Raw genomic sequence first — 27363 nt, forward strand, 5'->3', positions numbered from 1 at the left:
ATAAAAATTAAAATTAGTTTTAAGAAGTTATCTAAATAGGACACTGATTCAGCAAGCCTCATCTCCGTGGACAGGGCATATATATATATATATATACTGTATATATATATATATATGTATGTATAAATATACACGGCGTATTAAGTAGACTTCCTGTATCCATTACAGCTGTGCAGCTGAATTTAAATCTTGATCTAACCACCACTCTTCGGATGACCACATGTTATCTGATAGTGTCCTGCGGTCATGTCCAGACAAGTCTTAGCAGTATTGGTTGGTACCAGTTTACAGGAAATACTGTGTTTCCCTGTCTTCCCACTCGATCAGAGGCCTTGGAAACCAGCCCAGTGTGGAGTTTCCCAGCTGCTGTGAGCCGTGTGTGTGTGTGTGTGCGCGCACTCGCGTGTGTACGTGTGTGTGCGTGCGTGCTGGTAAAATCAACACGGCAGAGCCAGAAAAGCACACCTGCTCTCACCAGCACACACCCAACAGCAACACACAAGGTAACCGGGCACACAGGTGGACGACTGTTAACTATAGAAGCTCCTCTTCTGCCACTGTGTGTTTGCTGCTCAGTGAAAACAGGTTTGTGGGTGTGATGAGTGCTGAAACAATTAGTCCACTTACAGTATTGACAAACATTAATAATAATAGTTTTAAAGTTGTACTCCGTAAGAGTTTTGTCTATTTAATTGTCTTTTAAGTTCTTATGAATCAAAGAGTGAGTTAAAACAATGGTGATTGATCATATGACCCACTAATAAAAACACTTCTTGCCTTTTTGTTGATTATTATTTGTTGATTATTTTAATATCCCTGTCTGTGGAGATGTTCCCGGGCCAGATGTAAATAGGTCAGCGGTTGTTTTAGTGGCCCAACCCTGGACATACTATACGATTAGTATTTCTCTTCCCATTATCTCACGAAGGTCAGACTTGCTCTCGCATTTTTAATCCAACCTCTGTCACCATGTCCTGCCAAGAATTTGCCTCCTGATTCCCAGATTTGTTCATTGATGAGAACCTTTTTCATAAAGCAGAACGAAATGGAAGACTACCCAATGAACTGTTCATCTTGTGAAAAACTTCATGAAACTAAAAGTTAACTTAGTTGAACTTTTTGTAGAAAGTAATTTAATAAAATCTGAACAAACAACTGTTTTCAACTATACAACCAACTGTACTGTGACTTTTCTTGACTTTCTTGAACAGAATTTGCTATGACTGTTGTATGACATATTTTATATTTCAACATTTTTGTCATACTATACTGTAACTTGACTTTTTCAACAAACTATGCTATGGCTGTTTAACACACACTATCCTATGACTGAAATAAGCATTTTTTTGGGACATATTTTATATTTCAACATTTTTTGACTTTTTTCAACATACTTTTTGGCTAATTTTTTGAAACACTATACTGTGACTTTTCTTGACTTGATTGACTTTTTTTCCCACAAACTGTACTATGACTTTTGGACATGACTTCTTTTCTTTCTTTTCTTTTTCAATATATTATACTATGGATTTTTTAACCCCTTTTTCAATGTACTATGACTTTTTTACCTCTAACAGGTCAAAGAGGAAGGTTTAGATCATTGTGGTGTTAATTTCCCAATCTGGGTCAATCTATCAAAATTTCCTCAAGTGGCGTAGCACGTTTCCCATAAGCATGTGGCTTTACAGAAGACTCAGCAGAAACCACTGACTGAAAGCAGAAATAGATTTGATCCTGGATTACTGTAGAACCTGATGGCCAAGTGGTTGGGAAGAAAATGCATTGTGTAACTTCAGACGCTGCGACTAAACGGACGACTAAGTGTCTGATAACCACAAACAACAAAGGACAGCTTTCGCCTGAGCGTTTCCCTCTCATTTCTTGGACAAAACACTCGTTCAACATAGTCTTGTGACATTGCTGGCATTAAAAGCTCAGACTTGAAAAGAATAATTGTTGTTTTTGTTGTTGCCAAGGTGATCATGTCAGGAATGTGTGTAGGCAGACAGGGAGCTAAAGGTCACAATAAAGTGCTTTGATCCTTTTTATCACTGCAATTGTTTCTTTTTCTTTTGACGAGTCATCACAAAGGCAGTTGTCAGTTTCAGAGGAAGTAACGACAGGACAGAAATAACACAGACTGACATTTTTATTGTTTCTTTCCTGCAATATTGACAATACGACAGTGCGGGGGCGGAGTTGGACTTTTGAATGTTTGTGTAAATTTGAATGTTCAGCACGAGAGTGAAACAGCAGAACGATAAGAACTGACACAGACCGGACTATGAGTAAGAGGAGGATGGGTGTGTATTGCGTTTAAGTTGATTAAATATCGAACAAGGCAGCTGGTGCGACGATCACATCAACAGAGAGTGATAACAGACAAGAACAATGTGAAGAGAAAATCTGAAACTACTGTGTTTTAAAACTAAAACATACATCAACTTCATGTAAGTCTTTTGAGTCAGGTCGTTTTTTTTCAAAAGCACATTGGCGCAAACAAAACAAACATTACATGACTCACCAATCATTTACGACACAGCAATTCATGAGAGGGTTTCTATTGTTCCCAGGTCAAATACAGATGTTCATGAGTTCTCTTTTTAAGCTGCACGCTGACTGTGAGAATTACCTTCTGATGATAAATGTTGGCAGCGTTTACCGGCGGCACATAATTAGGAATGTTAACCTGCTCCTGGTTGCTAAAGCCTTGACCAGCAAGGTTTTCAGACACAGACATGGTGTTAGTGAGAGGGCAAACACGTTTCACAGTGCGAGCCGTCGGAGCAGCATAATCTTGTTTGGCTCTAAATCCAGAGGAGTTACGGGAAAAGTTCAGCAACATGGGAAATATTCAGATGAGAAGATTTGTAACAATATAGTATTGAGCGTTTCCCAAAATGATTCTCAGCTTCATAATCCTGACTATCCCGTCCTTATAGCTCCTCTTCTGTCTTCACCTGAACCATGTTGGAGGAGCTGTCCTGCGCCTCTACCTGCGGCGTCTGGTTCTCATTGACCAGCATGTTGAACTGCAAGTCGCTGTACTGGGAAAAGTCCTGAGGGTAGGAGCCAAAGTTCTGGTTTAAGTTCGTGTCCATGTTTGCAAACGTGGGGTTGGCGTCGGGCCCCGGCTCAAAGCATGAAGGCATGGACAAGTTGAAGCCCGGGTCGAGTTGAATCATGTCCCATAGTACAGGATTTTCTAGCAGCTGATTAAGGATGGCCGTCGCATCTGTACCATTGTTTAAGTCCTGGGGCTCGTTGTAACATATTTCCCCTACGGCGGAGGCCCCAGGCTGGGCAGCACAGAGCCTCTCGTCCGGAGACATCATGGTCTGAGGCTGCGGGAAGTGGAAGGGCTGCTCCGCTGCAGGCGTACTTTCTGCTGCGGGAGAGGAAATGGATTATGTTACAAAAAAATACTAATACCTGGTCTGTTATTAGGTAGATCATGTACATTTGAGCCTCAGTATTATTTCAATCTTGTGTGTGTGTATTGATAACAAAGACCACTTAACATACAATATGTTCATATATTATTATAAGAACATACACTGAGTTGCCAGTTTATTAGGTACACCTACCTAAAACTAATGCAGTCCACTAAAGCAGTCTGGCAATAAATCTTTCCTCTGTGAAGGTTGTAATGTTTAGTTTTTAGATAAGTGTTGATTTTAACTTCATGATCATTTTGCAGGATGTAGCTTGTGGTGCTGTTGAATTGTACTTTTATCAATGCTTTATTTTATTCTACTTCAGTATTTATGTATATCTGATTTTACTTTGTATTTTGCATATGTTCATATGTATTTATATAGTCTAGTTATACTACTTTATATTTATTTCACTATGTTTATCACCTCTCTTGGGCACAGAAATTTCCTGAGATGCATAAATTCCTTTTTTTTTTACATTTCTGCATCTTACAACTATTTTTCCTTCCATTTATAGTAGAATTGCACAAAGAAATGCTGTCTTTCTTTTGTCAACATTGTTGGAATTAGGAATGGACAAAAGAGATCTGGGGTTGCGTGCCTACGTTCAGTCTGAGCAGGTTCTGGCAGTGCAGAAAAGACACTAAGTTGTGTAAGTTAACACAATGTAGAAGATTAATAAAAAATAAAGTGGGCCAATTACAAACACAGCAGTCTTACAAACACAAAGGCTACTTGCTACATTGAATCTGTCTACCTGCTAACTGCCTCGATACACAAGAAAAAGAAAACATCAAATGGAAACAAAGAAAAGACGACCGAGCCTCACCTGACACACACGGTTTCTCTCTGAAGCTGATGTCTGACTTTATCTTTCTCTTCCGCTTCACCTCGTACGGATCTATAAAAGAGTCAGAAATACTCAGCTGTTCATGTTTTGGCTGCATTTGTCTTAAAACAAGCACATTTCAGACATTCAAGCTGGTGTTGCCATCGATAAGCAGACAGTTCAGTGCTAACTGACCTGGGTTGTGCGGCAGGTACGTGAAGGTAACACACTCGCTCTCCATCTGGTCTGAGAGGCGACGCAGGACCACGCTGACTTCAACCTCCTCTGTGATGTCCTGGTCCTGGTAGGGCGGGGTCTTAAACACGATGGCGATCTGCCGGTGCACATCTGTCTGGGCGAACTCCCCGCTCGCCTTCCATGACCCTCGCCTGAAGATGATCTCTATGTCATCTGTGGATCAGGGACAGCACGCAGAGCCATGTCAATAAAAATTTAAAAACTTCCTCTGAATATTTAATCCTAATTTCAGACAAATGTTGTCCAATGTGCCTGCTATTTATATCCTCTTTGCAGTTCTTTCTTCGTACATTCGCAAAAATCCTGCAGTAAATACAGATTTCTTTGTTAGCAATTCAGTCATTATGGCATCTACTCTCATCGATCACAGGTTCTGCTGTATGACACTCGTTTGACACACATTCTAGGCACCGAATGAGTTTCAAAGGCACCTTAGAGAGGTATAAAGACTGCAAAATAAAAAAACATACCTCTAAATATTAGATTGATAATAATATGATTAATCAAGAGGAAATGTCTCAAAATGGGTGATTTTCATTACTATCTTATGTTTCCTTGCATCCTCTCTCTCCTCCCATGACCCAAAGTTTTTCTTCTTGGCCCATCATGGAAGATCTTCCAATCCTTTAAATGTACCTGCAGGAGACCGTTGGAGCAGCTCAGAGCGAGGAAACACAGGGGTGTCCTACGCAGAAGTCTTATCAAGTGGCGTGACGTATAAAAGCGGCACCTCTACATGACAGACACAGCTGTGCAGCACGTCATGAGTACCTACGCTATGGTATCAATGGTTTCTCATTTAGCAGCTTCCATCCCTCCGACCTCACATCTCTTTCTCGCATGTCTCTCTCACACCCTAGCTGAGAGAAGCTAAGATGCGAGGAAGGGTTGTGAGTGAGGGAAGCGAGAAAGAGACCATTGGGTCCAAAACACAGAAAAATGCTATAATAAAAGAATAACCGTGGTCAAAAGACCGTCAGAAGACGACCCTCTTCAACACTGAATGAAAGACAACTGAAACTAAACATGAGCTTTACAAAATGTGTCCTTGCCTTAAAAAACACAAATCACAGAAGTATGTCTCACTTCATATCAACAGTACCTTGTTTTATTAGCAGTTTACTCAAGTTTGGGAGCTTAAGAGAGTCTCATCATCATCATCATACTCTAAATGTCTCCCTTCGGTCTGATGTGTACTGACCCAGCAGAGGACGTTTCATGCACTTAACTCATGCGGTGAAAGCTGAGCTTGTCCCATGTGATCTCTGCTGTGTGAGCCTAATTTTGTCCACCCTCTGTATATTTTTGGACATACGAAAACGCACCTTTCTGCACTTTGTCACACAGCATGTAGATCTCTGTCTTGCCGGTGCAGGAACCTCTGTACTGGTTAAAACGGCCGATCTTCAGCTGTGATGTAGTCGTGGCCTCTGTGAAAAAAACAAAACATTGGAACAAAGTGTAAGACTCAGGAAACCCATTAACATATTGTTAGTACAGTGGGTTATAAGAGGCGTTTCTTTCTTACTCTTGTCATAGATGGGGTTGGACACCACTGGACTGATGCAGTCTTTTCTGCCGTCCTCCGACTCAAACTCGCACTGAAAACACAGACGCACAGCATTCATGTCCATGTCCTCGATGCCCTTTGTGTGACCAGCTGAGGGATGAAAAGAAAGTCACGATGAATTAAAACAGCGGAGAAAAGGAAACTGTATCATCCTCTGATATTGTTAGCTAACTTCTGATGAGAGGTTTGTGTGTGTGTGTGTGTGTGTGTGTGTGTGTGTGTGTGTGTGTGTATGTGTGTGTGTGCATTGGGATCCATCTTACTTTGAAAGGGGTCGATATTTTGGCTTCTTCTCTTCTGAAGGGAAAAGTCCAGCTCTTTCCTCCTCACACACTGGATACCAAGGTTAGCGAAGCTGCAGGTGCAAAAAACACATTTTGCACGTTAGAAAATGCAAGAAAGATATTGTGATGTTTCAGGAGAAGGGAAAACATATTAATAAAAAATGTAATTGTTGGGAGAGGCGATAAATGAGGGATGGTATTGGCACCTGTGACGTCGATTGCTGTGAGGATTGAGCGTGACCACGCAGATCCCTGAACCATTCGGGCAGTCTTTACCCACGAGACAGTGGGGGTGAGGCCGGTGCGGGGGGTCTTTGGTCACCAAGGAAACGGTCACCGTGACCCTCTTTAAGTGGTCGATGGGACCTTGAATCTGAAAGAGACGACAGCAGAGAAATATGAAATAGAGAAGTAGGGAGGAGACAGAGAAGTACAAGGCCTAAACATATAATAAACACATTAATATATGGGAAACCAAAACGTGTTTCCGCATGGTGATATAATCACTTCTAACAGAATAAAAGAAGGGGAGCCACCAAATTGAGAATATTTGACAAACTTAAATTGGAAAATATGTAGCCTGAGGAAGCTATTCAGAGCAGCTGCCATTTGTGCATTTGTTTAGCATACTAAATGTTTTTTTATTTATTTGATGGCTCCCCCTTCTTTTTGCGGCGTATGATAACTGAGTGATCACCGAGAAGAATTAAAAAACGGCAAAAATAAAATGTTAATGAAGGGTTTTGCTTAAATAACTACATTTCATTTCCACAGATTGCAGAAATCCACAGATTTCTTTCACCGTTAAAACCACCACATGCCTCAAGTGTTGTGATGGTTTGGAGATGACAAGTAGAAGTGTTTGTTAGAAAGCGGGCTGGGGATAAACCGCCTGTCTTTGACCACACTTGAGCTTGGATTTGTGGGGACTTTCTAATTGACTTTAACCACCCACATCCTTCAAGCTCCACCCGTCTGCACCGGTCGACACAGGGTTCAAGTGTACACACCAAACAGAATCAACTGTGGTTATAGCCTCTCTAACTGTCACTGAGAGCAAGTAAACCCCCTTTAAGGTCCAACAAACACCCACACGCGCACACACACACACACACAAATGTAAGGGTAATTGTCTACCTCTATCGCAGGCTGACTCTTGTTGGTTTCAGTGCTGGACTCCCCCAGGATGCTGCCGGCTGAGCGTCCCTCACATTCATACCGAAACCTCATGCCTCTCTCCTTTGGCTCCTCCACCACCACCAGCTTGGGCTTATTCAGAAGCATCTCCAGCATCTCGGTGCCTCCGTGGTTCTGAGAGGGAACGTAGCCAGAGCTCTTAGAGGCCAGCGAACACGAGGAACCTCGACCGCGCCGAGAGGAACCGGCTGCCCGGGGAGGATGAGCCATCTCTCTGGAAGTGCACAACGGCAGCTGGGGCTGAGGGAAGGTGCAGGTTGGCTGTGGTGTAAAAACAAAAACATTATTAACAACATTATGTAACCTTTATTTAGCCAAAACGACAATACAAATGTCCCAAATGGCAGGAGCGGAAAAACTCTTTGTGCCATCTTTGTCCTCACTTTAGGGACAGACAGCAGATATACGTGTTGTGATCTGACATAATGATTGCAGGACGAACAAAATTTGCAGAGATATATGATATATGAACGGCACAGAATGGCTTTAAAACACATTCACTTCTCCTGGCTTCAAAAGAGAACCGTCTTCTGAAATAAAAAACAAACTCAGGTGTCTGTTTCTTAACAAGGTTTTCAAAATCAGACAAGGTACAATTCTCGGTTGAACGGCGCTGTCGGTCGCCCCAGGATCCAGCCAAGTCTCAACAAAAGGACACCACACAGCTTCCACCACACATATTTGTAACAGGCAACAACCCCTATTATCTGCTCCCGAGCTGTAGCAACATCCATCTGAAGTCAGTGATGGAAAATGTAATTATCTGCTACTTAACATGTTAAAGCCACGACATTTATCTGAAGATTTCACATCAACCCCTTTAAAAAAGGGTTGAGGGTTCAATGTCATGTTTCAGTAGTTTCACCAAAGAAACATTTCTTTTTGAGGCCCAAAGAGGTAAAATGATCCAATGTTTACACCAAAAAAGGTAAAAATCCAGAAATATAATAAAGACATTTGTTACAGAACTGTGTTTTGTATTCTTTCCTCCCCCATCAACCATCTCATGACACTATAGGCTTCATTATAGCATCAGAAAACACACCAGTCTTTTTGAAAGGATAAAACAAAGACCCGGACCTCTGTCATCCATTACAGCAGATGACACAGTAGGTGAAGCATTCTGCATTGAGGCTGCAGTGAAACCAAGCAGCAAAACTGAGTCACTGCATGTTTTTTTTCCTTCATACATGTGCTTTCCATCAGTGCATAGAGTTAACCGTGTGCTCATTTGACTCCTCCCCTTGCAAGATAACTTATTTCCCCATCAGACCACCGAGCTTTTCCGTTCCCACTCAGATTCTTGTTGTTGAATCTCACTCTGTGCCGCTTTTACTTTCTCTGTCTATCTTCAATTTCTGTTCGGCTAGGCCTCTGATTGCTTTCCATGTGATGTAAAAAGCCAGAGACAAAGAAAACACACTCAAGTTTTAAGTCTATCTGAAGCATCGCTGTAATGACAGATGAATAACCAAACCTGCAGGGAACAAAGAAGCGAAGATGTTGACCTCTTTGTCACCTGTGAAGGAGTAAATCTAGGCTCATTAAACCGTTGCTCCAGAGATTTGGGTGATGTCTCTGCAGGAGATCATGTTCCACGATATCCTGTCGAGACACAGGCTGCCCGTTGTCAAGAACGTCTTAGCCTTACAACTCTGGAGCTAAACAAAAAAACCTAGCAGTGTGATCCAACGAACAGGAAATAGGAAGTCAGCTCAACCAGACGAGGATCGACCAATTGGAGAAGCGGTGCGAGGCGAGGAATGTGACCTTTCACCCCTCAGCGGGTTTGGCTAGTAAACAGAATGACGGCAAACTGAAAGTAGGAGTCAGATTACAGTTTCTCCAACGAGACGACTCCTCCTCCTCCTCCTCTTCTCTCTCTCTCTCTCTCCCTCTCAGCCTCCTCCCACAGAAAAGCATGCTGGGTGAGGAGGTGTGTCATCCTCTATCACAGGCTGCGAACACTTTTTTAATAAACTGTATTAACACACAACCCCCCCCCCCCCCCCCCCCCCCAAATGTATCATCTAACATGCAGTTAATTTGCTAATAAAGAGTTCCAGCAGTTTTCCGATGCCCTACATTATTATGGGTCTGTGCAGGCTACAGCGTCACTGCAGTCTTATCAGATCAAATCCCTTCTGATCTGTAAATCACGTGCTTTATGGTAAGAGCCCGACCTGCCTGGCTGCCTGAATACTACAGTACAACAACACAACATTTGACTGTCACACGTGTACTACACTGCAGTCTCTTTCATCAACATTAGATCCTTAAAAGAAAAACTCTTCACTAAAGCTGCAAGCTCCTCTTTTTAGATCCTGACGGAGAAGAAGCCCGACTGATGTTGTGGAGTTTATTATTGATAAGCTTTCAGAGGTAACATTAGGGCAGTGTGGACACATAACTGATTCACACTGACTGCACCTCTAAGGATCAAGATTTGTGTATAGATCTTGTTGATATATACATCTTATATTTACAGAGTATGCTAAGCTCTATAATGTTAATATGTATATTTACTGTTCCTATGCAATAGTACGTCTATCTATGCATCCATCTATGCATCTATCTATCTAAATATCCATCTCCCTATCTATCTATCTATGTATCTATCTATCTATCTATCTATGTATCTATCTATCTATCTATCTATGTATCTATCTATCTATCTATCCACCTACCTATCTATCTATCTATCTAATAAATATTAATGCCCCACCAGCCGCCCCAGATGCAGCATCTTTAACACTTTAGTAATTTAGAGAATCATTTATCTCTCCAATTAAACTTTATCTGTGTTTGTCAGCTGTCACGTCTCACCTGGGTGTTGACAACTCTCATTCTGGAAACCTCTAGGAGTTAAACCAAAGCAACACAAATGACTACATTGGTACAAGTCACACTGTATGAACACACCCAAAGATGTCTGCGTACCAACTCACCTGACATGCAGTGCCTCTCGCCACCAGCACGGGCTGAGATGGTGGTGAGGTGCTTTGTCGGAGCATCCTGTGGTTCTGGCTGAGCGGCTGGCAGAGGAGGTCGGCAGGAGGGGCGGGAGGTCCAGGGAGGGAGGCACACGAGCGTTCTCCGTCCTCTGTGATGATTTCCTCGATGAGGTCTGTGAACAAAATATTCATGGTGTCTCAGATGGCCAGTGTAACTGAAATAATGTCTGTGTCAAACGCTTATTTATCAATAATCAGTACTAAGCTGTGAAAGCTAAAGATAACACTGCTCTATTAACAAAATGTCAGCTTTTGTCAGAGACGTGGGGATGCAACTTATGTGAAATTATCTTGACAAGAAGGATACAAAATGATAATACCTCCAGGATAAACAAGGAGCTGCGCTGACGTATCAGTATGAACAGACATGGTAGATTTTATAAATGGTGTCTCTCAAGACAGCTTATTCTAACCGCATAAAAACGTTATACATTTTTATGGAATATAACATTAACCTGCACGTAAAGAGGTAATATCTTCCATTGACGGTGTCATATAATAACTAAACTAATCACAAGACAAGAAAACTATTTCCTGGGAGAGACCCTGCGTTTTTGTATTTGATGTTTGTATTTATTTCTGTATTTATATTAGGTCTGTTTAGGGCTTTGGGACTGTTTGATTTATATACGATGCACCTAAAAGTGTTGTTTATTCCACACTGTCCATTATTTATTATAGCAGGACATCAAAAAGTCCATTATTGTTTTATACCAAGACATATATGTGTCGTGTCATAAGAGTTTGTCACCAGAGACAGTTGCTTCAGTACTCTTGCTACGGTTACCAGCATTTGAATAAATGTCTGTGGTTGAGGTCTAACATGTCCGACACTTTTCAGACAAACAAACCAGACTTTCCTGCAGCTGTGATGTATAAAAGATTAACAAAGCAGAGACGATTCATCTATAAGGAAATGGACGGATAATTAATCAGCAACCATCTTATCACCTGATCATTTAGGTATTTTTTTTACAACAACTCTCTCAGATGTGAATATTTGTCGGTTTAAACTCAATATCTCTTGGTTCTGAACTGCAATTGCAATCAGTCATTTTGAATATGCAAACTCGTTTTTTGGAATTATAATTTTAACAATTTTCTGACATTTTATAGACTTGTAATTCAAGTTCACTTTTATTTATACAGCACAGTTAAAACGACCTGTAACAGTCATCCACAGTGCTTTACAGAGCAATGTACATAGTAGGTAGGTTCATGTATAATGGAAATAAGTCACAGCCTTAAATGTAATACATCTATTAAAATGCATAATAAAGGTGTTATATATTTTTTTGTCTTATGATAAGGTCTAGTTTTGCACCTCGGGGTCACCTCACTAACCAGAGGCTTTGTGACAAACATCACAACACTAGATGAGGAAGCAGCACTTCTGCTTGAGGTCGCCTCAGGTCACACTCAAACTGCATGAAAGACCTCACACCCCACACATGCATGACTTTATCTTTTGGGGAGGACAAAAAAAGAGTTTGCGCTTACCAAAGTCTGACGGCCCCCGCGGCTCTGCAGGACAAACAGAAAGCATTAGAATAATAATAATAAAAAGAAATCAGCTGTTAAATGATAAACCTGCACTAAGTGTTGCAGCAACATGGGAGAGAGAGCCGGGTAGGAGTGATCTGTTCCCGGGAATGGGTGTTGGCTGCTCTGCTCTGACAAATCACATGCCTGGTGATGTCAGCCCTCTCTCTCGCGCACACACGCGAAAAGTTGTGTGCGCACACACACACACACACACACGCGCGCGCACACACACACACCCTACCAGAGGTCCCGTTGAAGATGTCCATGTCTTTCATCGCATGTGAGGAGTCCTTGGAGACCACCAACTCCGCTGTCGCGTCCTTGGATTCGGTCCAAACCGGATTATTTCCGGTATTAAGTCCTCTGTTCTGGGTCAAAATGGGTCTCTTTTATTTTGTTTTGGAAAAACCAGCTCCGGTAAACACTTGTCAGGCTACAGTACCGACCCTGTGAGGGTGTTGAACGGACTTGAAGCCATGTGTTGACTGGCGTCTGAAGTGCAGCTTGCTTCAGTTGTTTCCGCAGCAGCCTCGCTCTGATTGGCTGGTTCAGGGTGGAAATCCCCCTCAGCGTCACGTCACCTCCCAGAGGGAATTACCCCCACGGGGACAGCAGGTACCCTACTGAGCCCTCAGTAGGATCAATGCTTTGCATATACTGAATATTCAACAACTCCCTTGCTCTTTTTTCCATTAGGTAATTGTGTTTTGTTTGTACCGCGCTCCACTGCATATGCAAAACAACTTGCAGCTAGGCTTTCTAAATACTCTCTCTGTCTCACACACTTAATACACTTTTAATCCAAGCTAGTCAAAACCAGTTTTTCCCCTGAGAATGACATTGATGACGCCCTGGGTATTTATCCTGGTTGCATCATGCCACTGGTGCATCAGCTCCTGTTTCCGACAAACTGAGGAAAAGTGGGAATTCCTATTTCTATCATGAATAATTATATCTGTCAAACCGCGCCAATAGGATCTATGCACGTCTAGTAACTGCCCTGAAAAACAGTGACGTGAATCATAGGATGTGATGCAGTTGTTTTTTACCATTAACTTTTCTATTTGCTCAAAAGTTGTGAAGCGCAACAGCGACACCTGCTGGAGACACTGAAGACGGGCGGTTTAAAGGAAACTGAAAGCGAAAGTTGAGGCGTTCAGGGGAAGCAGTGACTCAGCAACAAGACAATGAATATTTAAAAAAGAACTAATCTCAGCTGCAGTCGTGTTGAAGTAGTAAAGTAGTGTTTCCCAACCTGGGACAGGATTCACAGGAGGAAAAACCTTTAAAGATTTCAAATGCTGTTGCGTTTAGCTCTTTAGGACTCCTAAAAGTAAAAACACTCCCATCTCTCTTTGGTGAAAATGCTCAGAGCCCAAAGTCACAAACAACCTGCCATTTTGTGCCATCATTACTGCACACAAACTGGACTGTGGTATTAAACGGGTTTGTCAAATTCTGCAAACTTCAACAATCAAACTCAAGCACAACTGAAATTTAGTGCAACTATTTTCATAATTCATTGTTTGGAGTCAATTTCCAAGCAAAAAAAACAAAACATTTGCTGGTTTCAGCATCTTGAATGTGAATATTCTCTGCTTTTCTCATTTGTATTTCTTTGTAAATTGAATTTATTTGAGTTGTGGATTTTTAGTTTTGACAAAATGAGCAATCTGAAGTCCTCGTATTGAGCCCTGGAAATACGATCATCATTCACAGTTGTCTGTCAAAGCGAGAACTTTTCAACAGGGAAAAAGATTTAAATAATTAAAATAGTAATTTTTCGCATTAATAGAAATACTGAAAGTTTTCATGCAAAAATATTGTTCTTGAACCGGGAGCGGTATGTAAAAACTAGAAAAGGGTAAATCAAAAAAAGCTTTGCATAAGACATTTTAAATCACACTTGAATTTTACTATAAACATGAATGAATCAAAATTTAATATGTACCAACATGGAACCCTCCTTTTTCCAGGATTAACAGCCCAAATTAAAACGAGACACTTTAATTCTCCCAGCACACATCTGACCGTTTCCACCGTGTCCGTCAGGGCGAGCAGGTGTGGAGTGTGAACATGGAAATATATGAAAATCAGATCTGTGGCTGAGGGGGTAAAATTAAAATTAGACTTGCAAATTAGCTATTGATAGACAGATTTGACAGTATTATTAACATGACAAGCTGAGATTCTGTACAGTTTGAGGACATACAAAAAGAATGTTTCAGTGACTGAAAAACAAAAAGTCATTGACAATATTAATATATTTATATTAATACCAACAAGGCTGTTATTTTTTTTATGTTCAACTTTAGAACATTAACCGTTTGTTTAAAATTAAGGGTAGTAGTCACTGTCTTGTGGGTAGTGTCGTCCATCTTGTCTCCAGTCACCACCGATCTTTTTCAACCTCCTTCGTTGCTCAGGATCTTTCCAGTTTCCTCCAGCACTACTCACAGGTTTCCAGGCAATCCGAAACACGGTGCTCACATGGAATGAAAAGAAAAATTCACAAGGAATCTTCACAAAGAAAAAACAAAAAAACTGCACTTGGCCTCTTTTTTCCCCCCTGTATAAAAAAAGTAGTATATTTGCGACCAGTTCCCCTCCCAACTTCTACTCCGAGACATTGTTACCCTCTGAAAAATCATACAGAATACAGTACATCACGTTTTGTTTTACTTCACTTGAACTTCAAAACGAGAGGGCGGGGAACAGAAATGAGAATTTACCAAGTCTACACTGAATACGATTCTCTGTGGATCCACACAGAAATCAGAGGGAACAGTTGAACTGCATTTTTTTTTGTAGTGGAGTCCATCACAGCTAAAGGACGACTGCCCTCCCTGCCTGGATTTCCACAAGTCCTCTTCGCCCCAGTAGTGAGGGCCAGGGAGGCAGTTAAGGGCGGGGTCTTGCTTAATCGTTCTTCTTGTTTTCCTCTGGTTTGTCTGTGATGGCGGCAGCTGTGTCCGGCGCAGCATCTCCTGCTGCTGTGTTGTCCGGGGTGGGGGCCACTCCGCTGGTGCCAAACTCGTTGACCCTGTTGGGATCAACCCGATAGATCCAGCGCTGGTACAGGTAGATGAAGAACACCACATCTGCAGGACAGGACACAGTCCAGTGAGACGAAGATGTGAAATGCATTGTTCCTTGAATAAATAAATGTAGCACTGCTGACTATGCCACCACAAAGACGTGCATCTGAATGCACCATGAATTTACAAAGGGCGTATGAATGCACCATAAAGTCTCATCAGAGGCGACACACTTAACCGTTCATTGTTTGTTTACATATCTCATAGAAAAGGCAAAAGGTTGCCACACTGGTGACCTCAGGGAAGCAGGAAAATTTAACAGTTGGATTTTTCATCTCCTACTGTGGCCATGGTGTCTGTAAAAGTACAGCTGCAGGCTACTGGTAAACTTAGTGCACCCTGTGTCTTTAGCTGCATGCTAGCGGCTGGTAAGCTAAGCTGTGTTGTTTTTTGTGATTGGACAACAAAATTATAATAAGAATCATTGTTACTGCTTTAATTTTGGTAACTGAAAGCTCACTTTTCAATTTAAAAATGAAAAACACCCCTACTTCACTTCACCATATGGGAAGAATGGGAAAAATTACCCTGTTCATAACTTGAGCGATCACATCACTGGATAACTTGTTTGCATCAGGGTTAAAATGTACTGACAATATATCCATTTAATTTGAGTGTATATATGATTTTGGTTGTGATGAGGTATCCATGTTGGTTAGGTTAGAGCTCAGAACATGTGTTTCCAGTTACTAATTTACAAATAGGGAACTATCACTTACAGTTACAATATGACATGAGGCCACTAGACCTATCCAGCTCAAGAGCTGGGCTGACTGAGATAATGACCTACAAATGAAAAAAAATATTTCCACAACTGATCCAAAATGCCATTTACCTTTTGTTAAAAACATTTAAAAAGTGTTACTTTCCACCAGCGTACCATCAACGGCACACTTCACACACTCAAGTAAAGTGAACTTTTATACACATGATTGCCTGTGAGCCTCTCTGAGAGGATGAGGAGAAATTCAACCATAATTAATTGCGGAAAACAGCCTCCTAAGCGGGATCTAGCAAACTGACACTAGGTGGCGTTGGGGGATAAATTATAACAGATGCTGTGACAGGCATCGAAGGCTCCTGGTGATTTTGAAAGTTGCTCTGCTTAACATGGAATAAAAAAAACAGAATGCTATTACAGACAGAAAGGAGGAACATATTTCCTGATCTGTCTGGATTAACTGCCACCAAGTTGAGCAATAATTCGAACCTGAAACCACTAACAGCAAAACACTGCACATCTGATCTTCATAACATGGCAAACTCAAAATGGCTTCTTTAAAAAGGACGTTAAATGGCTTTAACACCCACAAAGAGTGTCAGATGATTATTTGACTCCCCAGATTCTGGTAAATTCATAAAAAATACAAAATCTAGATCAGGAAAGGCGTACCATCTCTGAGGCATCCTATCCTGTACATCATGGGCATCTTGATGACAAAGGCAAACAGGTCATCAATAAAGGTATTGAGAGCCTTGTAGGTGAGCATCCTCCACGGGAGGTGAGCCACAGACTTCATTTTGTAGTTGATGAACAGCTGAGGCGTCATCGTAATGAAACCTATAAAACAAAAACAGAGATAGAAAGGAAGGCACCTGTTAGGAAATGTAAACAATTTCACACCAGAGGCAGTAAATTAGACAACAGGCAGCATGACTGGGGAAGTCTATTAATATGCAGCACATTAGCAGAGGCCAGTGGGAATTGGATATGTAACCATGATGCAAGTGTGAAAACATTATCTGTATGTACATCCACTTAGAGACAGGATAATTAAGAGAGACAGTTATAGTAATCAGTTGAATCTCTGGCCTTTAAAATAGATTTCTTGTTCAACAGGAACAAAACCTGTTGGACACAATGTGTCAGCAAAGAGTAAAATCAATAATACATTAAGAGAATAAATACAAAAAAGGTTCCGGGGGGACAGATGAGAATGAGTTTACAAGAAAAGATGTTGAATATTAACAAAGGCATGAAACAAGTGTCTGTGTGCTGCAAAATCTCTTAGGATATAAATGACACTTTTTTTTTCTTTACATTTATTTATTTTGTTTCATATTTTTTAAATATATTTTCCTGACATCCTTGTGCAATCATTTATTTTAAACTTCTGTATTTGTGGGATTTACTATACTTCTAAATATTCCAATAAAAAGGCTTATACAGAGTTTAAAATCTTTAAATTTAAAAGTAATAAAATGCTGGATACCAAGTGTTCCCTGCATCAGCCATTTACATTAGATAATACATGGGCAGTCATGAATTTTGGGAAAATCATCAAGATAATTTGTTTATGGTTAACATTCTCCTTTTCACATTTACACTACACGTTTGTTTTACCAGTACATTAGATCCCTTTTATGTGCAATCAGCCTATGCATAAACTTTCATTTCCTGACATTGAGTATAAACAAACAACAAAAAGGACACATAAGACTAAATGATAAGTAGTGGAGTATATAAATGCTTCAGACATACTCACCAAAGGTTAACAAGAAGCCATAGAGCATGCTGAGAACCCATGAGTACCAGCCTTTGTGCTCTACGTACAATAAACTGTAGACCGCATAGCATCCAAACAGAGGGTAGAGCAGCCACGACAGGTACTTGAAGGCCATCTGTTCACAGTACAAAAGGCTTTATTAGAAACAGTAATAAGAAAATTACTTATATAAAACATATTACTAATTGGTTTGCTTTAATGACATGCTCGTGGTAGTTTTCATTAATCCCAACAGAGAAATGTGAATTAAAGTTTGCTCTTCTCCACAGAGAGACACTCAGCTACAGTCCAGAGCTTAAGGAACAATCAGAAGTGAGAGTCTGTCAAGAAATATATATTGTATTGAAATAATGTGTGAAGAGTGTGAAGAGTGCTGCAGTTGAGGATTGGTTTGACTCACATCGTCGTAGATTTTGGTTGAAGACTGCACATATGTTGACTTGTCGTTAAATACCAATCTTGGAAACACTCCTAGGATTTTGTTCTCTCTGTCCAACTAGAGGAAGACAAACATAAGTTGAATATGGTAATGGCATCACAACAGGAAGTAGAAATGCATGTTATACACAGATACAAAAGGTTAGCATTGGATTAAGAAAGTTGGAAAAACATGAGACTTGTTATCATCAAATGCATTTTCTAAAGCCCATCTAGTAAAGGAAACTTCCATCATCACTACCACACAGTCACTGCGTGACTCCTACTTTTCTGACTGAAGATGAACTCTTCAGGGAAATAGGCATGAAGGTTGGTCTGACAATTTTAATATATTTTTAAGGATGGTGGACAGGTGCTTAGAGTTGAATTAAATACTGTTAAACAATAATGCGCATGAAAAAAACAAGTCTTGCTGTGACTTACTTTGACGTCCATGACCTTGGTGATTTTCCACAGATCAATAAGAAGGCCGATGAAGACGCTGACCTGCACCACAAAGTTAGTTTCGTTGTCCAGGATGTACAGCAGCACCACCAGGGACTGAAAGACTCCAAAAATGATGGAGCGCACGGAGAGGCCTTCGAGAGACTGTCTGCTGTTCCAGAACTGGATATCTGAGGAGGAGACGGTGGCAAGTTGAAGCTGAAGGGCCAATAAACACAATATTATTGTCAAGTCCTCGACACGGACCGGCTGTTGTGACCTTACCATTCTTGAAGGCAAGAAACTCAAAGATGCTGTGCACGATGGAGACAACAATGGTGAGACCCAGCAGGTATGGGTTGGTTTCCAAAAGGGCCACCTGTACAAAGAGAGTGTTTTTAATTTAAAGTTACAGATGTAGCCATGGCTGGACTGAAAATATTCGGGTATTCGGTTCTGAATTTTGGGATTCGGCTTTTTTTAATTTTCAAAACTGTAGAATAACAGAATCCTTAAAACATGTCTTTAATAAACCAAACCAAAGTGTGTTGCAGCACGGGGTTTCCATTTCAGCTCAGTGTGAGAATTTTAACAGTGTTTTGCTGTCATTTACGGACGCTTTTCCAGGAAGCTACAGGAGCAGCTTAGCAGTCTGCTAACTTGCTGCCCTCTCTACCAGTATTACCTGCAATTTCAACAATGTTAGGCTTAAAAAAAACGTGCATTTAGGCTGAAATTCACCGTGATATTCTGAGCAAAGGAAGTTGGCTAACTGAAACACTGCAGTGCTGTGCAGTCCATCTCAGCCAAGCACAGAGAGATGTCTGGCTGAGTCTTGTAACTGAGCTGTCTGATGTGTGTAGAGGTGTGTGTGGTTATACTGTAACAGCCTGGTGTCGTGGGGATTTAAGGAAGAAAAACCCAGTGACCGGTCGCACATTAAAACATTTCTTTTTTTTTTTTTTAAATCACTTCCATCTCATCCCATCTACTAGTTCCTATTTCTTAGCTTACCATCTCTGTGACCCTTGATGTACCTTACCTTGACAGAGTCTTGGTCTTCATCGGACTGCTCGTAGGTGTCCTCGGGTAAGAAGTTCCAAGGTGAGCGTGCATTTTGGGCTGCGTACAGCTGCCAACGCCATAAGGACAGCGGGCAGTACGCGAGGCGCAAAGGGAGTGTTTTCAGGGTATCATTAATGGGAAAGTAGTCCTTCTGAAGGTTCCAGTAGTCATTGAAGTACACAATGGGATAGTAGTCGCCACTTACTGCATCAAACTTAACATCTAGAGATAGAAGAGTGGAAATGTCAAAGATGGGTTGACACAAAAAGAACAAGACTCATTTAACAGCTGTTGTAGTTGGGACCTTTTAAAATGTACAGCAATGTGCAGTAGATGGCAAAGAGGTGAGAGGTCAACTTACGTTGGTCTAGAGGGGGAGGGACAGCGCCTTTGACCCAGGCAGTGTGGTCATCCACCATGTTGATGGTGAGGTTAGGGTGCCAATGAGAGATAATCTCCACTGGACCGTGGCTCTCTGCTCGCTGAGGAAACATTTGATTTGACATGAGCTGCAACTCTAGCTGCTATAACAACTATTATTTCTATTAATGTAAGGACCAACAGAAAGTCAAATCCAATGAGGGCAACTCTTTTTTTCTGATGATTTTAATTAATTTAATTTTGTAAAATGTATTTATATTCTTTGCTCACTACAGACAGTGTACTACAGCCTGACTGACACTGGATTTCTGAGACTGATACAGCAAACTAGATAAAACAAACTGTAGTTATTTATTTTTAAATGAACAAATAATTTTGATTTCCCGTAATTGTGCCAAGAATGCAAAAATAAGCTTATCAATGATGTCCAGTGGACAAACTATGTAGTGGTAACCCACACCTCATGCCTATTTTCTTATTCATATGCCGACACATACATGATACATCTCCAATAAGCTAATATATGTACTATACTGGCCCTCTACAGTGTACAAAATAATAAGTAAAACAAAAATATACCAACCTTGATCATTTCGGGATCTGCTTCTGTCTCTCCTGTCAGCAGATTCTTGGTCTTCATAAACTTTCTTCGCTTGAATTTATTCAGCACTGAAAGAGTAAACAAGAAAGGTTAACACTTAGAAATGATTAAATATAATATTCTATTATTACAACTTTTGTTTGAAGTTTACAATCTTTGCGCCCCCCACATGCACTTACTTCGTGTTGCATGAACTGTTGCAAGTCTGCGATACTGCCCCTTGCGTTTGGGGTCTGGGTGAAATCCACTTTTAGTGAAATAGACATGCATGTAAAGGGAACCGTTCTGCTGCACAGTCTGGAAGTACACGACAAACAGGAAGTGTTAGCGTCAGACAAATACACATCTACATTAGAAATCTGTCAAATTCACAACAAACTTGTCGTTCCTGTGCTTCAACAAAGTAAAAACTGCTACTTGTTCCCCCTCATCATCCATTTGTAACCTCTCTCTCCAACTGCATATCTCACACATTGCACTTCCCCTCCATCCTAACCTCTGGGATGTCCATCTCCTTATACTGCTCGTAACAGCCGTCCCCGTTCTTCCCGATGGTCCAGTCTCCGTAGACCAGGTCCCTGTGGTACCAGAACAGGGCTTCTGTGTTGTTGAAGTCTGAGAACACCTCCTCCTGGGACACGTAGACATACAAGTCCTGCAGGCATGGTGAGAAAATAAAGATGTTTATGATATGACAGAGTCAGGGGAGAGCGAGCGAGTTAGTCGGTAATGTAGCGATAATGTTGGTTTGCTGTCTAAATACTTCAGGGAATCAGAGAGTGAGGGGTGTTTAAGAACGAACAGCTTCAATGTAATTAAAAACAGCTGACCGTGGAGATAAAGGCAATGGACAGAGGGGACAGTTGTAATACCATGAGGGTGTCCTTGGGAAACAGGTTCCTGCTCGGTACTCTGGGCGCCCCGGCCGGTGTGTTGGGGTCTGGAGTGGACGGCCCTCGGCGGAACCAGCTACTGATGGCCCAGATTATGAAGATTCTGGAGAAAAGGGTGACAACAGAGTAAGCAAAAATTAGGTAGGAAATAAGGAATTAAAGTCAAAGATAAGAGGGAGAACATAAAACAAATACATAATGCAATAATGCAGTAGGGGTGATGAGTTGGATTAACACATTTCTAAATGGACAAATACCAGTTATATTAGCATTAAACAACTCTGGGACAAAGTATTTAGTTTGACCTTTTTTCTTGAGATCTGAAGAGCTGCATCAGGAGAGTGAAACCACAAGGAGGCTAATCTGATCAAACGGTATCCAGTCAAACTGCATTACATTCATGTTTCAAGAAAAGTGCTTTGTTCTTCATCATAAATCAGTGACAGTGCACAAGAGACAAACTTAGAAGTGAAAGAAGAAGACAGTACCCTGTGGCAATCAAAGAAAATATTGCAAAATGTTCAAATATATCAAGCATAACTGATAGGTTAGATTTTCATAACGCTCAATCTCCCTTTGTAAGCTTGTGGTTTTGGTCATTGTTTATAGTTTCTTCTTTGGTGGCAGATATGGGTTGAACAGACATGCAAATAATGCATTTTCTGTCAGATAACCTAGCATTATTTAATATTTATCTTGTTTGTCTTGGACAGAAAAAGATGAGGAAAGCTGTGGCTCTGCATACATCTTTAATATAGATTTTGACACCACCGTAATAATAAATCAAATTATGCATTTTGTAAGTTTTTAGAACTGCAGTAGTATCAGAGTAAGCCTTTATCTATGGGCCGGCTCTCCGCTTGTGAAGAAAGGGCAAACGTGCCAGACTAAAAGACAAAAAGATGAACTCACCTGAAGAGGACTCCTTTAATGACCTGCCATGCATTAGGTGGTGGTTGCGGCTGCTGCTGGGGCTCTGCATTTTCAGCTGTCTCCACAGCCTGGCCATCTGTTGTTGCAGCAGTCCCATTGCTGTTCACCTACGACACGTGGTCAGTGAAGCCAAAGAAAGTCACAATGATGGTGCAGTAATGGCAGCATGTAATAATAACAGCTTATCAAATAAATAATAACAGCTTCACTGGCATTAAAAATGTTCTGCTCGTATTCTCATTGTACTCTACTGAAAGCACAAAGTGGTGATATAATGGTACAGCATAATCTAAGGGGGACTGATTCACTCCCAGACTACAGTCAAAACGGGGCTATATAGTCCATCTTTAAGGACTGAAGGTTTACCTAAGGTGTCAAAAATACAATTAATCCCAGACTTTTATTATGTGTTGACCTCACATAATTGATTAACTGCCCCATGACCATTAAGCAGCTTATCCACACAAATTTCAGACTTTCAGACTCCACTCATTTGCTGAAGTGAGGTAACGCAGGCAAATTTTACATTCTTTTAAAAATCAAAGCAGGAAATTATAAGGGACATAAGTATCTCATATGGCAGATTTGCAAATTACTTGGCAAAAATTTTAATTACCAAATAAAAGTTATAATGCCAAACATTCTCTCACTCCGGCTTTTTAAATATGAGTATTTGCTGTTTTCCCTCCGTTTATAGATATGGGAAAGGAATAAATTGGAGTTAAAACTGCTCTGGTCAGACAAAACAAGCTATTTGAAGACAAAACATAGGGCTCTGGAGAACTATGACAGGCATTTTATTTACTATTTTCTCTCGATGCGTGAAAGAGAATCTCGGACTATGTCTGGACTTGATTCTCGTTCATCTGTGAAAATGGCCCAGGATTTCTTTAGTAACTCAATCAATTTTTATGCTTTTTTTTCTGATGAATGACTTATTTCCAAGACACTTATGACCACATCTCTGGTAATAAACACAATATGTAAAGTGGTACTTTAGCATGATTTTGTTGATTAAATCAAGTAATCATCGAAAATCGTATGAGTTCCTCAATTGAGGACAGCACTCCATTTTTAAGGACTGGGACTACCATGACCATTAGATCTAATATAGCCTTCATATGTGAGTATCAGCATACAGATGAGCATATTAAAGATCAGTAAACTAAACTATAAAGTAAGCTATCATTATTTTTGCTTGAGCGTGTCCATCGAGCCCCTCATCCATCCAGCAAGGCCACATTGTATTCAAGTGACACAATACATGAGCGCATGCCAAGTCACAAGACTCATTCACTATCTAAACATCTAATCTCCCCCATTGTCACCAACACAAGGGAGACTAGAGGCTGGCCTCTATTAACAAACAACACTCGAAGGTAAAAAGCATTTTTTGCTCAACAGGTTATTGAGGTGCCAAGAAACGACTGAGTGAACATCGCAAATGTTGAGGTTTGTGATAAGCCACCGGCCTAGCACCATCACAACCTGAATTTCAAGGCCATATGTTGGCTCAAAATACAGCTTTACATCTTGCTGCCTTCTCCTGTTGTGTTAAAATGGAAGCAATACCATTATCAGAGACATGGATCTCTGTCTCCTGGAGGGATCAGCGTAATAACCATAACACAGACGGTAGGCTCATCAATATGCTCAACAAGAGAAACAGGGTTATCTGTTCCAGCTGAGGATAATAATTTACACACACTGACTGAGGATTAACAATTAACCACCGACTCAGGGTGCAGAGTAAACACTTCACACTGGAGATGCGTGTGTCTGAATGGAAAAGGGCCCAGATAAGTCAGTCGTTCATAGAGAAGTGAAGATCGCTCTGGTAATGTTTATCATATATGGTGATAACCAGAGGAAGCAGGCTAATCTCAAATATTAGGTATATAAATAAGGAAAGTCTGTTGAATGTGTGTTGGTTGCTAATGGTTAAAAAAACGCTTTCTATCTGTGTTACAACGCTTGTTTTCCAACATTAAAAGATAGTGTTTTGACAGTAAGAGTACATTTAATACAATAAAAATTCAAGTGGGTGTGCTGGGGCCAATACAGTTACACCTGTACCCAGCAGAATTATCTAAAACAAACTGAGACAATACAAAGCACTAGTAGTATCATAGCGTTTTCCCTAGATTAATACCAGAGAAATTTCACTCAACTGAATCACAAGCAGTAGGCCTCAAGAGAAACATGACTGCCTCATCTAAAACTAATAACACATTCATCCTGACAGACCAATTTTATTACAGAAAGAGACACTATGCGCCTGTTGTACCCTTGACCTAGTTTCTGCTACTTGTGTATTATTATAATTTGATTTTAATCACAGAGCTGACATCTGTTATTCTGGAAGATGGCCTGATTGATTAGGAACATGTAACTGCTGTTTTGAAGGCATTTCCAACATACTAAAAGAGACATATACATATTTTTTAATCTGAATGAGAATAAAAGATTTGTAACCTGATTGCTCAAATTGCTATTAGTATTGTCTTATGCAGATGCTTGTCTGAAAATGCCTTTAAAAAGTACATGTGTTTCAACCTTTTTTCTGTGATTCTCAGATTTATCTTTGCTATATCTATGCTCAGATCTGGGACTTCAATGTTGTGATAATTCACTTAAATTTTTATATATAGTACCAAAACATAACAAAAGTTCAAGACATTTTACATATAGAGTAGGTCTAGACCACACTCTTACTTATTCATGATTTACAGAGACCCAACAATTCCCCTGTGAGCAGCAGCAAGTCACAATAACGATATTATCTATCGTATACAGTAAACAGGCAGGAACCTCGAACAGACCCAGCTCTATGGAGAAGGTCAGCCACCTGTCTTGACGTGTTGGGTTTGTAATGATAATGACATGATAGGTGTGAACTTGGGCTAAGATCACTGATCCATCATAACTCCCATGATAAAATGAATGGTCTGTCTTGGTCGTTACATTTGCTACAGCTTTACAATACGCTTGTTTGATCCTATCCATATTATGCATCAAAAATGTTTGTTTGGCCAAAGACAAACTCTGAAGGGGGACCAGTGGTTTGCCTCTGGAGAGATGATTCACTCTGTTAACTTGTGACCTCTGGTAACTTGTGACATTTGTCACTCTGGAAATAATTGCTAGTTGCCTAGAGACCGTCCTAATTGCCTCCAGTAACGGGTATTATGGCAATTTAAAGAGGATTTTACGGGGTTAGCCGAATATGACTCATCCAACTGGACAATGTTACCTAAATGAGCCAGATACAAAATGTACATTGTGCCTAAAGTTTCCCATGCAATGACTGTAGCTAAAGGCAGATAACCGCGTTTAACTTTAAATATGACGTGTGTGTGCGTGTGTGTGTGTGTGTGTGTGTGTGTGTGTGTGTGTGTGTGTGTGTGTGTGTGTGTGTGTGTGTTTCTTCAGAGTGGCCTGGTGAGCACCGCTCAGCTGCGTTGTTCAGGTTCAGGCCTTCTGGTAGCTCGCTGTCACACTGCAGCAGTCTGCTGTCTCACACCGACACACATGGAGGAAATTCTTTATCTGGTCACTTTTGTGTCCTTTCATGTCTCCAGGGTGTAATTTCACAATAAAACACCGCTCTCGCTCCTCTCACTCATCTGCTCGCTAATAACAGTCATCGTTAACGGCAGAGAGGGGGTCGTTTTAAAAACCAACCGGCACTGACAACGTCACTGAGGCTCGTGTGACCAACGGTAACACGTTTAAAGGTTAACGGCCCCACACTAAACGCTCAAACAGACATAACGGCCCCTTTCCCCTGGACGTGTGAAGTACATAAGCCAACAAGAGTGTCATACATGTTTTACCTCGCCGTTGCTCACGGTAGCTTTGGCCGCTTCGCTCTCCTGCGTCGCCATCTTTCCTTGTCTCTATCGCGCACACACCACACCACACTGCTGCTGCCTGGGAAACTGCGCTCCGCCTCGCGAGAGGACAGTTGAAGCGTCATCGCAGTGACGTGAGGCTTAAGGCGGAGTGATGATGAGGCTGATACATATATAAGATTCAAATTTAAAACCATTTAATTGAAAAACTAACCAAAACTATTAATTTATGCATAGCTTATAATTTCATAACAAATTCGGCAAATGTGTGTTCATGATTGTGATCAAATAATGTTTATATATTAAATGTCTTATTTTATAATTTTGTATTATTGTACTAATGTCCTGTATCGGGGACAGCGAAGACCTGGACGCATGAGAGCATTCACAGGCTTAATTTCTTGTTCTTTTTTGCTTGTGAATCCTGTTGTTTCATATGCCAACATTTTGACAATGTGAATGTAATTGACAAGTGAATGCACATTTAAAAACCGTTAATAAATACATATATAGATATATTACAAGGTGCTTTTTGACAAGGTAAAACTGCATGAAAACACTGTGCTTAGTCATGAATCTTCGCATGTGTCACTTAAAGTAAAACTTTCTAAAAACCAAAAATGGAACTGCTACTACTTCAGCTCTGCCTCAACAACAGATGACAACATTAAATGCTGCCCAAATGTAAATCCATCAGTAATATTAATCCAACAAGATAATCACATCAGAAAGGGCCATTTTGCATAAGGAGTTTAACTTTTGACATTTAAGTATACTCTGCTGATAATGCTTGTGTTCTGCTTACTGTATTCTGTACAGCAGCTTCTCATTGTCTTGAAGGCACTGTGTCCAGTATATTTTTCTAGTTTTTGTCACTGTGGATTTAAACTTGTTCTCATTGATTTTGCTGCAAAACAAGTAATATATGTAAAATCATTAATTAAGGTTGTTTTTCCCCCTTCAAGATGTGTTGCATGCTCAAACTATACCTCTGTGGCATAACGTTCCTTCTTTATTAGTAAAGACAGTTCTATCA

General features: G+C 40.6%; 2 protein-coding genes across 6 annotated transcripts; both read right to left on the bottom strand.

Annotated features, from left to right (window-relative positions):
* Positions 1-2197: 2197 nt before the first annotated feature.
* relb (v-rel avian reticuloendotheliosis viral oncogene homolog B) lies at positions 2198-12588 on the bottom strand. Of its 4 annotated transcripts, none has more exons than XM_083914100.1 (11): positions 12376-12588; positions 12090-12113; positions 10524-10702; positions 7516-7836; positions 6585-6751; positions 6358-6449; positions 6053-6184; positions 5850-5954; positions 4462-4677; positions 4267-4338; positions 2198-3385 (listed from the first exon to the last, which is right to left on the bottom strand). In XM_083914100.1, the coding sequence occupies exons 1-11, from the start codon at positions 12407-12409 to the stop codon at positions 2937-2939; spliced, it is 1791 nt and encodes a 596-aa protein (XP_083770226.1). In that variant the 5' UTR covers positions 12410-12588; the 3' UTR covers positions 2198-2936. The 4 variants fall into 4 exon arrangements, with proteins under 4 accessions (XP_083770226.1, XP_083770225.1, XP_083770227.1 ...); XM_083914099.1 differs by having other exon boundaries at positions 2198-3388; XM_083914101.1 differs by lacking the exons at positions 10524-10702; positions 12090-12113; positions 12376-12588 and adding an exon at positions 9095-9240 and having other exon boundaries at positions 2198-3388.
* A 1441-nt stretch (positions 12589-14029) lies between these two features.
* On the bottom strand, positions 14030-26403 carry clptm1 (CLPTM1 regulator of GABA type A receptor forward trafficking; the record flags this gene model as incomplete). 2 transcript variants are annotated; one of them, XM_083913716.1, is made up of 14 exons in its annotated part: positions 14030-15235; positions 16626-16793; positions 17719-17854; positions 18140-18235; positions 18601-18791; positions 18886-18979; positions 19643-19887; positions 20027-20147; positions 20630-20715; positions 20827-20944; positions 21144-21302; positions 21520-21643; positions 22453-22580; positions 26310-26403. In XM_083913716.1, the coding sequence occupies 14 exons, from the start codon at positions 26358-26360 to the stop codon at positions 15054-15056; spliced, it is 1899 nt and encodes a 632-aa protein (XP_083769842.1). In that variant the 3' UTR covers positions 14030-15053. The 2 variants fall into 2 exon arrangements, with proteins under 2 accessions (XP_083769842.1, XP_083769841.1); XM_083913715.1 differs by having other exon boundaries at positions 26301-26360.
* Between the last annotated feature and the right edge of the window lie 960 nt (positions 26404-27363).

Source organism: Echiichthys vipera (assembly GCF_963691815.1).
Source record: "Echiichthys vipera genome assembly, chromosome: 5".
Taxonomy (NCBI): domain Eukaryota; kingdom Metazoa; phylum Chordata; class Actinopteri; order Perciformes; family Trachinidae; genus Echiichthys; species Echiichthys vipera.

Bases quoted from the DNA above. Each gene is read 5' to 3' on its own strand.
- relb (XM_083914099.1), bottom strand. From the start codon at position 12,409: ATGAAAGACATGGACATCTTCAACGGGACCTCTG. The intron at 4,339-4,461 runs GTCAGTTAGCAC...ACTCTTTTATAG, and splicing joins GTACCTGCCGCACAACCCAG to ATCCGTACGAGGTGAAGCGG. The intron at 3,389-4,266 runs GTGAGGCTCGGT...CCTCTCCCGCAG, and splicing joins AGAGAAACCGTGTGTGTCAG to CAGAAAGTACGCCTGCAGCG.